The sequence below is a fragment of the Cynocephalus volans genome, chromosome 1, assembly GCF_027409185.1.
Source record: "Cynocephalus volans isolate mCynVol1 chromosome 1, mCynVol1.pri, whole genome shotgun sequence".
Lineage (NCBI taxonomy): Eukaryota > Metazoa > Chordata > Mammalia > Dermoptera > Cynocephalidae > Cynocephalus > Cynocephalus volans.
Genome location: NC_084460.1, coordinates 145,528,128 through 145,540,149, shown reverse-complemented (window position 1 = coordinate 145,540,149; position 12,022 = coordinate 145,528,128). Strand labels below are relative to the sequence as shown.

Here is a 12,022-nt window from a genome sequence, read left to right as displayed (position 1 = left end):
ATGTATCTTTAAAACTGAGTGTATCTAAAACACATTGACTGTATGTTGGAATCGTACATATTGGAGTTTTAGAAAGATACTTATGCCTGGGTTCTATTCTCAAAGATACCATTTTGGTCTTGGAGTGTGGTCAAAAATTTCAGAGCTTCCCAGATGATTCTAACATGCAGACAAGGTTGTGGATCACTAAAAGATGTTCTCTGAGTGACTCTGTCTTAATCGCCTGATTAGGTGAATCAGAACTTCAGGTATGGAAAGCTTGGACATTTTCAATTCGGCAGGTTGTAGGTATATATGAATGGATTGATTATCATAGATAATCACAATTTACAACTTGTTAGGTATTAACTTATGGCTTACTCATCAAAAAATTATGCTTCTTAGTTTGAAGTTGTCAGCATGCATAACATGTATAAAACCCAAATAAAACTTCATCACTTCAAATACAGAACCCTGTGAAAATCTAATGTGTAGAAAACAGCAGGATCAGTATTATATATTTTTTTAACCTGTGTGTTATCAGTTTTTAGAAATAAGGAATCTTATAACTTGTTGGTTTAGTGTGTTTAAGCATGGAGTCTTATTTGCCAAGGTCTTGGGTTACCAGTTCTGCACAAATGATATCACTGGCCACAAATAGGACCAAGTGACAGAGTATGGATAGAGTAATGCTATCTATCATCACTGTTATCACTTCTACATACTTAGGGCAGCTGGTACTTGAGAAGTAAAGAACAGCAAAATAGTAGAAGAGAAATGTTGTACCAATCCAAAATTGAAGTGAATGAAATGCTAGAAATTTGTTTCCTACTATACTCATCTCACCCCACCCGTTTGAATCACATATTTAATAAAAATTATAATTTTTTCAATCATATTTTTAGGAAGTTTTGTCTTCTCATTCAATATTTTGCGTGTCTGTTTTCTCGAAATTAATAGTAACAACCATAAAAACAGTTAGTGTGGTTAAAAAAAAAGAGTATGTATTTTCTCAAATCAATAGATAATTTATTGTTATACCCTGGAGAGTTTTTCTTTCTTACAGGGGAAACTCAGTAAATGTGAGGCAGTTCTGTGTTAAGTTCCAAACACAGGGATAAACTCCTAAAGATAATTCAAGAATCAGCTATAAGACGGTTCACTCTATGAGACGATCCCAGGATTGGGGTGACTAGAACAACGTAATCATACCAAAGTATATTAATATGAGAAAAACATACTGTTAATTAAGATATTTTACCTTTCTTTACCTTATTCTTGTGACTATCAGATACTGTGCTATATTATAAGAATATATTAATAAAAAACAGTGGTCTCTATGTTGTGGTCTTTAGTGTGACTTAAGTAAATCAATTTGTATCAAAAATATGAGCACATTAACTTTTTAAATATTTTGCAGGTTATTATTTATGAAAAACCTCACTTCCATGGACAGTCCAAAGAGTTTAGTGAACATATAGATTCTGTCCCTAATTTTTTAAAAAATGATGAGGACTTTCATGGAATTGGATCAGTTCGTGTCATCGGTGGAGTGTGAGTGTAATATTTTCAGTTTTTGAATTAGAAGTCTGTGTTTGAAGATCAGCACAAGAAATGTGCTAAGCAGAGCAAAAGCAACCTGCCTTAATCTACAAATACATTCCTTCTGTAATATGGAAAGTAATATTAGTTACTGATGGCTTTCTGTGAACTCTTGGTATCAAAGATTTTGAGGTAGATTATATGTAGAAAATAGTTTCTAAAACTTCAACACTTAGTATTTCTAAACACAATATAGAAGACAAGAATTGCAAGATAAAATTACTTTTTCACAGGTTATGAACATGAAGGAGAGCCCCAGTTTTTATCCTGTATCCTGTTGACCTTAGTCAACTTATGTGCCAACCACTTTGGCAATGAGTCCTCCCTTGTTAAGTAGTGCTATTGCCTGTGTATTCCCAAAGTCAAGGGTTTTTGACATTGGTTTGACATTGGTTGTCCTCTGGCCCTGAACTGCTGTTGAGAAAGCCCTCTAAAAACCCCTGGGAATAAAGCCAAGTGTCAGTCAGAAGTTACTGGGGCAGAAGCCCTAGCAAATCTGTGACCAGGCTGGGATGTACTTTTGTATTTGTATCCTGGCAGGTAAAACCGTGGAGAAGAAACTTTCATCATAGTTTTTTTTGCCATTGTCAACAGAGTGCTGGAATCCGTCCAGAAACATTCTGTTGTCTCTCTGTTGATACATTGGTTATTTTGGAATGTTGGTTCATTTTAATTTAAGCATCAGTATCTCTTGATATTTCCTGTAAGATCATAACTTGTTCATGCTAGTCTAGCAAAAGATGCTACTGAAGTATTTTATTCATAGAAGTTAAATGACTTGTCTAAGATCACTCAAGGGTGTGTATTTAGAGACAGACTTTGCAGTTTCTGGTAATAAATTAAGTGATAGCCATACTAGCCAAGATGGAAATGTAAGAGACCACCATATGCTAGATATGCAGGTCATATCAATTATTAGTCTGACATATTGGTAATCATTTAATTCCTTATCCTTGCACTTTAAAAATTTATTTGGGACTTGAAGAACAAACATGGTTTGGATAAACACATTTTTATTGTGATGTGTTTATTTACAGTATTCTCTGGTTTGTGAACACATGCTTCTTGTTAACCCTGCTATAAAATATTTTTTCCTTTTCTTCCCTCTGGGATCTAAATGTTTTTCCCATTAAGTAAATTGAGTTAAAACTAGTGTCTGCACCATAGAAAATTATCTGCTAAAATTCAGTGTGATTCACATTGTTGTTCTCTAACTTTTTTACAACTATTTTATAAAAATCTCAAGTAAACGTGGCTTGTAATACAGTAGACACAGTTTTGTTTTTATATGACACCTGCAGGAGAAAAATATGTCTCCATTTAAAGCTTAACAGCTGACTTCATTATTTTTTCACTGTTTCTATCCGTTTTTGCTTTTGTTAGATCTTTAGCTTTTAGTAACAGAGACTCTTCCTCATCTCTGCCCCATCTTGAGGAATCTGAGGAAAGTGAGTTTGATGTTTCTTAATTTTTCTCAGGCAACATCTGTTTTTAAATAATCCAGAGGGATATATAAATTGAATATTAATCGAAACTTAGTCTGTTAAGAAAAACTGGAAGGGTGAATTTTGGATTGTCATTTTGTAACAGATTTACTGATCTTAATCTATTCCTTAACATTAAGGCCTTCTACACCTTTTATTCTTTTCCCATTTAGGTATAATTAAAAGCATGTTTTGAGTAGCCACATTTATATAAAAGAAAGCTTAGAATTTGAACATTTTCTTTTGAAATTTGTTTTTTTGAAATTTGAAAATAGTTTAAGAATAAAATATTGTTAGTTTCTTTACATATTACCAAAATACTAAGATGTATAAATTGGTTTATAAGTTTATTCCCCTCCCCAGCACTATATATACACTTACAGAAAGTGAAGTGGGATTAACAATTACTGAATGGCTACTGTTATTTTGTGCTTATGAGAACAATTGTTTGGAATACTTTTTCATATCTTCACACTGTAGTAGGGGTGGGGAAAGAAAAAACAATAGTAGGCAGCCCTCCTGACTTTCATTTTGTCAAGCTCCTGAATTCAGAAGTTTCCAACCCTGGTGCTCAGAATAGTTATCTTTGGGATCCTGCCCCACTGGAAGGGTGTCCCACCATAACTATGCGATGCAGCTGAGGGCAGATTTAAGCAGGCGAGTATGTTTTATGGACCAAGGGTGCCCACATTGCATTATATATTGTGGGTTACTCCATAAGAAGGTATGTTTCATGGAGGAGCTTAACAACTAATGGTGTTTATCGTTGTCCTGTACTGGTAGTTTCAGATTAGAAGTCAAGAAACTTGTGTCTCTGAAAAGTACTCTGCCTGTTGCTTTCTGTTTCCATGGTCACCACTGATAAAATGGTGGGACCAACATTTCCCACCCGTAAGTATTTATAGATGTCTTTGTATATGTGTAGGGCACGAGGGCTAATATCAGTGCAGTTGCATTTGCCAGTTCCTCTTTGCTAAACCCTCCTGTATTGTGTTTTTTATAGAAAGCCTGGCGAGAGATTCCCTTGATTTAAACCATGAATAAATGTTTAATATAATACTCATTCTGTGGTTCCAGAAGGGTTTAATCAGTAAAATAAGAATGATTATCTTTGGATCTCAGTGTGGGTTTGTAACTTTTCTCATTGGCTATGTGCTTTCTGTTATTCTTACTTGACAAACCATTTTGTGACCATATTGAGCTGTGGTATCAAGTCACTCCAAAAGCATTTAAATGAGCATTGCTCTGTTGGAATTCTACAATTAACCTTTTTTTTGAGGAAAAAGCCTCCAAACTATAACAATTATTGATCCACGAAGCACACACCATTTGTCTGTCTTTGTAAATGGAAAACAAAACGAATGTGCTGCTTTTTTAGAATATGGAAATGACAACTATGTGCTTTATCATTATTTTCTCTGTTTTGCTTTCTTGAGTACATTTTTATTAATGGCTTAATTGGGTGTCCTCTGTATTTCCAGGTGGGTTGCCTATGAAAAAGAACATTTTAAAGGACAGCAATTCCTGCTTGAAGAAGGAGACTTTGAAGACAGTAATGCCTGTGGGGCATTAAGTGGCCCCATCTTGTCTTTCCGATATTTACAAGCTGTGAGTTAGCTTTCTTATCCTTAATTTTCTACCTGTTTTATCTTTTCATAAAAATTAGACATGGCTGCTGATATAACACGAGGTTATAAAATGTTTCTAACACCTGAGAGCATTAAATTGAACTGCTTTTGTGATTGTCCTGTGTTTCTCAACTGCCATGATTATTATAGAATATTTATTTTTACTTTTCATCCATTGATCCCATAATCATTTTTGAGCACCTGCTTTGTTAGATGTATTGTGCTAGGTGCTGGAGATGTAGTGATCAGAGACTCAGGTCCAGTATTCACCAGGCAGGCAGTATGCAAGAGAAGATAGCACTTACATGTTTAATATTGTTAGTCTAAGACTGGATTAAGTAGAAAGTACTCAGATTACCCAGAAAAAGGTCAGTTGGTCGTTATCCTCACTTGGAGTAGAGAGGGTTTCATGGAGAAGATGACAGCTGAGCTGAAGTTTCAAGTTCAAAAAAGAGTTAACAAAATAGAGAATTTCCAGGACAGTGTGAAGGGGAAATGTAGGTGCTGTTTAGCAAGAGATTAACACATGTTAATGTGAAAAGTCAAAGTTGTAAGCCAGTGGTTCTCAGGCAGGGGTGATTTTACCCCTTAGGAAGCATTTGACAATGTCTGGAGACGTTTTGGCTTGTCGCGTCTTTGGGGTCGGGGGTTACTACCAACCTCTGGTGGGTAGAGGACAGGGATGCTGCTAAACCCTTACAATGTGCAGGTCAGCCCTCAGCAACAAAGAATTATAGAGCCCAAAATGTTAACAGTACTGAGGTTGAGAAACCCTCATGTAAGTGAAATTGTGGTGTGTTTGGGGAAATGTAGTTAAGTCAGGATGTTAGGGAGAACTTTGGGAAGGTGAGTCCAGAGGAACATAATGAAAGGTCTTATGCCATGTTGAGGAGTTCAGACTTTTTTTCTGAGTTGACCATGAGCCACTGATGGATTTTAGGCCTAGTGAGCATGATTGGAGTAATGGTTCAGGAAGACTTTTTTGGCGACTGTGTCAAGAAGTGGCACGGGGTGAGGGAGGTAAGGCTGAAGGTAAGAGGTCCAGAATATTACAGGTGGAGGTTGATGAAGGCACAGAAAAGAGACAGATGTTAGAGATTTCTTAGGCTATTAGGGCTTATCAAATGTTGCTCACTTTTCTGACCAGCCTTGTGGACTTTTTAATGTGTTCAAAGGGACATGTTTTCTTATTATTCAAGAGTTACCATTGCAATCTCTTCAGGATAGTATCTACCCATATAAACTCTAAACTATCTGGGATGGTCTGTCTCTGAAGCCCTCTTGGAGGGAGTTGATAGAGAAGTGGAGGGCGATTACTGGGTCAAAAGCAGTATTACAGTGAGTCAAAAACCAATTCTACGTGAAAGAAATATAAGACAGGCCACTGAACATTGAAATATAATCAGTCCACTGATTGCTTGAGCAATGGCTAGGTAAGACTAAGCCATCTTACCCAGGGATGGGTAAGATTCCCTTCTCACAAACGCAGAAACTGAGGATCCAAGAAGTCGGGTACTGTACCTAAGTGTAGAGCTGCGATCTGAGGCCAAGTCTGTCTTACTGTAGAGCACATGTCATATTACCCATTTTTCCATTATCGCAAATGCTTAGACTTAAAAAGACCTTAACAATGGAAAACTGGATTTCATTCAGTCAAAGGCTTATTAGCATTTCATTTGTAGTTATAAATTTAGGGACACAGTAAAGACCAGTATACATATATAATATGTAAATATTTACATGATTTTCAGACACTTTGTTTATAACTTAAATTTATGTTTACTAAAATATTTTCAGTTGAAATAGATTAAAAAAGCGATGCATATTTAGACAACATACAATTTATGTATGTATGTACTGTGAAAATGCTTTAAAAACTTGCTTATCTACTTATACTTAGAAAAATTATATTTTCTTTCTACTTTCTTTCTACTTATACTTAGAAAAATTGTATTCCAGAGATAGCAGTAATTGGGAAGGAGATCTTGTGATTGTGACCGCCCTACGTAAGGTAATAGGTAGAGCAGATGTGAGACATATTTTCTCTGTACAGACTTTCAGATGCCTCTAACCTGGGAAAGAGTGAAGCACTACATTTAAGATCTCATTTGAAGTAATATAAATAAACAAGAGGACAGATAGAATATCTTCATAATGCAATGCAGTTTTCAAATATCCTGGCTTCAGTATATGGAATACTGTGGATCTAATAAGGTCAAATACCAGACACGTTCCTTTTAGGGATAACGTGATCTCTTTTTCGACCTCTGAAACAGGTGGTACGCAAAGGAGACCATTACTTCTTTGAAGTTAATGGATGCACCAGATCTCCACTGGTGTCTCATATCACATTGCCTTCTGGGGGAAGATCAAGAGTGCAGGGCTTGATCAGTTGAGGCATTTTATGGAATTTAAAAGTAATCAAATTACCTGATGCTTGAGACTTATCTTTGGGCCTGGAGCAACTGCTCATCAGTTTTCTCTAACAGTAGGAAGTACTGTACTAAATTGTCCAAGTGCTTTAAAAATATAGAATTGGATTTTTTTTTTTAAAAAGAAAACAAAAAATATAGAAGGGAGTATAATTTTTAAGGTCATTCCATCACTGTTTATTCTTTTTGGGTAGAAGAGCTCCACTTAAATCTGTATGACTTTCAAGGTTATTTAGCTGTGCCTAGGAAAAGCAGGAATGGTAGTAACCTACTAACCTCATAAGGCTTACACTGGACTTGTCTGTTTGGCTTGAACAAGTCGGTTAGAAGTGTTTTGGTTTTTGTTTTATGTTTTTTTTTTTTCATATTTTACACCACGCTTTGCACGTGTGACCCCTGGAGGTTTATTCCCAGGTGATTGGACCCAGGTCTAGCACATGAGTTAGGTTAGAGCTAGAGCTCTCCCTTGCAGGAACACTATATTGATGGCAACTAATCAGTGAGGTCAGATATTGTTTATTTGATAGGTATGCAGAGAGGGGAAAAAACCAGGAGAGTGGCTCAGCAGGAGAGAAACACTTAGAAAAAGATGGGTGCAAAAGCTATAAGGCAAGAAAAACTATGACAAGATAAAAGTAGAAGATTGAAAGAGGAGAGCAATCCCACCTAGGAGATGACCTGCTTCAAGGTCTCTGGAAATGGTAGACAGTGTGGGAAGGAGAAACTGAAGCCATGTGAATAAATTTATTTGTGAACCCATATGTTGCCAGCACTTGTACTTGGCAGTGGGCCCTATGACAGTGAGTCCCTCCTGCTCTGCTCAGCTCCTGGCTGCATTGTTGCCAAGTGGCCTTTGCCTCCAGTCTGTCTGCCAGCTCTCTCTCCTCACTGCCACCACTCACCCTACCCCACTACTCATAAATATGACTTGTGCAAATCATTGACCAACTGAAGTACATCACAGCATAACACAAGTAATTTCTAAATGACAGGGCACATATATGTACTTATCTTGCTGTGTCCTTATCCTGTTTTACTCCAACATAGCACAGCGATTTATGACATATTTCAGCTTATTCCTGGTCCCCCATATCTACAACCCTAACAGGGAGTAGAGAACAGGTAGTTGTAGGGGCAGAAGAAGTAGAAGCAGAGACAGAGTTCCAGAGTCACCAAAGTGGGAAAGGAGAGGTCCTATAATTGAGAGCTGCTGAAGAACCTTCCCATTATGGTTGAGTCTGATTGTATTGGTGACTATTGATACTGATTTTCGACCAGGACCCAAAATGGGTTCACTTCAGCCATCACTACTATGTTATATCCTCACAGTCACCTTGAGCTAGTTAGCACTCATGTTGCAAGAAACAGAGGCATTTAGGTTTTAAGAAACCTAAATTTTAAACATCATGCTCCAGTTGGGAAGCTTGTTCTGGGGACTTTAAAGCAATCACCTGTAGGCTATTAAAGCCTTGATTTCCTCATCTGGAAAATGGCATTATGTATATATGTGGATATGTGTGTATATACATGTGTGTAAAATCAGGAATTAGGAGAGCTCAAAAAAGATAAATGCAAAAGTGTTTTGAAAATAAAGTGTTCTGTTTATAAGGGTGGGGTGGGGTGGTGATATTGATAAAATATAAATCTACCCAGCTCTCATTTTTTAAGGAACCTTGTGAGAGTAATGTTGGTGGCAAGTACGCTTAGGTTCCAAAGATTAACTCTCAAGGAGAAATTGAAAGCACAGTTATGGGTTAGAAATTGTTTTACAGTAAAATTTTAGGTAAAAAACCTTTACTTTTTATCCTAAAGTTTCAAATGAAATTTTACACAGTGATAATCAGCAATTTAAAAATCTTTGAAAGCTGACAAGTAGTACATAACAAAAGAATGTTTTAAAAACGTATTTTGTCCCTCTCCTTACAGATACCTTGTTTTTGGGAGGACCCTGCTGTGCTTTTTCATATAAAATGAATGTTTACCTAGAATTCTTCTATTCTTCCATTAAATATATAAAAACATATTAAAAATGGGAGAAAATTGTTATTGTTGAGACTTATAGAAGTTGATAACATTTTCTATAGGTCTAAGACTTGATTTACAAACAATGAAGTAGTAGTGGGGAAGGAGGTTTCTTTTAAAAATGTATTGTTTTCTAATTAAAAAATACACAGTATAGAAATTTGAAAAAAGGGGGGGGGGAGGTAAAATTGTTTGGTTTCCTTGTACCAAAGATAGCTACTCTTCATTTTTAATAATTTCTTATAGTATTTTTTTTAGGAAAAGTTATTTTTTTTTTTGCATACTTGTAATCTTACCAATGTTTATAAGTTTGAGTTTGTGTCCTGCTCTTCCATCCTTACATTTACAAGGATGTTTCAAAAAATTTCTGAAAAAAAATGGAATTAAAAGATAATAGGAATCTTTCTGTAAACTTTTTGAAGACCCCTTGTATATCTGACAGTGACTAAAAGCTGAGGGTAGACAAGCAGACAGACTTGAACTCATATACAGTCTCTGTCCCTCACTAGCTGTGGGACCTCCAGCAAATTACTCGGTTTCCTTGGATATAAAATGGGAATGATAGTAGTAGAATCTCATGTGGTGGCTCTTTTGGAAGTAATATACACAAAGCCCTTAGTCAGTAGTAACTAAAGAATGTATTTAAGTGTAAGGTTGTTAAAAACTCATAATATTTAATATTCTATCAAATGATGGATGTAATAATGGTTTATTAAACCATCTTTTGGACATTTACATTCTTTATAGCTTTTCACTGTTGTAAATATGAATCTTTGCATATAAATTGCTCACTAGTTAGTGTTTTTAGGAAACTTAACTCAAAAAGGAGTTTGAGAGTCAGAGAGTATGAACGGTTTAAGTCTTTTTAATCTATTTCTAAATTATTAAGTAGCTGTTCAATTTATATTTCCACCAGCAATGTTTCCTGAGAAAACTGGATTTTTAGATCTTTCTTAATTAAACTTTAAAAAAGTTAAAATTGTATCTAATTGTTTTAATTTGAATTTCTTTAGTATAGTAGTGAAATTAGATATTTGCATATTTGTTTTAAATGTTATTCTTTTCTCTGTTATGAATTGTCTGTGACTTTTGCTGATTTATTTAGGCCTTAGAGTTTTTCTCAGACATCTTTGTTTTAAATATGTTGGCCTGGTATAAACAATTTTTAATTTCCTATCCTCATTTCAATTTTTTAAGAAACAATTTTTCGTTAAGCAAGTTTTATCTATTTTTTCTGCTACATTTAAGTTTGTAAAATCCTCTCCCACATGGCCCACAGTACCTTATGTATTCAATTTTGTTCACATAGTTTTTCACTCTTCAGGAACAAGTGAGACTTTAGTTTCGTCTGCAGTTAGTGTTACACATGATAGCCTATAAATCCCAGCAATTTACCATCAACTAATTTACATTTATATAAAAATGTTATATTTTTCTGATTAAAGTAAATTCAGGCTTATCTTTTTAAAAGTGAACTTACTATGGAGAAATCACTGTCTTGGCAGGTTTATTATGTATATGTACAAGTATTTCCAATACTTACATCAAATGTTTCTTAAAAGAGCTAGTGGGGTTGAAACCCTTCTTTTTCATTTCTACTATGTTAATGGTTTGGAGGGAATTGGGCAATACTCTGGAGCCTAATGTTTGTTTATTGTCTGTTGAGGCCTAGAAATTGTGCCATTTTAATACTTTTGCTAACTCTGTGAGGTGAATGTTAATGCTGTTTATAGATACTGTTAATACTGCTTATAGGAGTAGTGGCTATAAAATTGTTTCCAGTGCCATTTAAAATTCTTCCTCGAGTTACTTGTGTGGAAATTATTCCACAAGTCTGTGATGTTGTGCTAAGATATAGCAGTCTATAAGACAAAATGCAAGAATATGCCTTCCTAAACTTTCCTCTTCCTCTTTTTAGAATTTTATAGAATCTTCTATCACATTGTTTGAATCTGACATAGAGAGTGGGAAGTTTATTGACATTACAAATCAGGAAATTTCTGACTTAGAAGAAATTGGCTTTGGCAGTGAAACAAGATCCATTTATGTTAAAAGTGGAGTGTAAGTTGTCCCCCGCTCTAAGAACCTTGAGAGATTCTTTGATATTTAAAATTCTTGGTTGCTTGTTTCTACATCATCTGTCTTCATTTTTCCCTCCTAGATGGGTTGCCTACCAGCAGAAGTTCTTCTGTGGAGAACAATATGTTTTAGAGAAAGGGAAGTACAAGTGTTTTTTTGACTGGGGAGGATCAAGTAATATAATCATGTCAATACGACCTATCCAGCTGGTGAGTGAAGTGTGAAGATAACCAGTGCCAGTGGCATATAATGATATACAATTGAATGTGTGGAACAAACTTTTTAAAAGTGGAATTGTTAAATTATGAGTGTGTATATAGAGAAAAAATAATCATATGGATTTCTGTAGACCCCAGAAAGCTAGCAGATATTAACACACAGATGAGATGGCTCCGTAATTTGATCAGTTCATTCATTCATCAGCGTTTACGTGCTGATCACTGGCAATAAAAGATGAACAAGACTGCCCTGGTAGGTTTCAATCTCTTAGGGGAAAGAGATGTTATGGACAATTAATTATGGTATGATTAGTGAGAAAATGAAGTGTGTAGGCAGTACTGCGGGAGCAGAGGAAGTAAGCACTCAGTGCCTGGGGATTTGGGGGACCTTGCCACAGAAGAGGATATATTGAGTGATATCTGAAGGGATAAAAGCAATTTTTTCCAGGCAGAGAGGGCATTCCACAAAGAGGGAATAATATCCTTATGTGCAAAGTCATGAAGTTGTGCAAAAGTGTGACCAGTTTGGATAATAACAAACACTGCGGAACAGCAGGGCACTCATGAGATAATGGTCA

At 35.6% G+C, this 12,022-nt stretch overlaps 1 protein-coding gene across 1 annotated transcript in view; it reads left to right on the top strand.

The window, feature by feature from the left end:
* Positions 1–12,022, top strand: part of CRYBG3 (crystallin beta-gamma domain containing 3) — a 105,254-nt gene that overhangs the window by 56,943 nt on the left and 36,289 nt on the right. The window contains exons 11-14 of the mRNA XM_063094384.1: positions 1,400–1,533; positions 4,547–4,673; positions 11,066–11,208; positions 11,309–11,435. Of these exons, the coding sequence (XP_062950454.1) occupies positions 1,400–1,533; positions 4,547–4,673; positions 11,066–11,208; positions 11,309–11,435 (531 nt within the window). The remainder of the gene's footprint in view (positions 1–1,399; positions 1,534–4,546; positions 4,674–11,065; positions 11,209–11,308; positions 11,436–12,022) is intronic.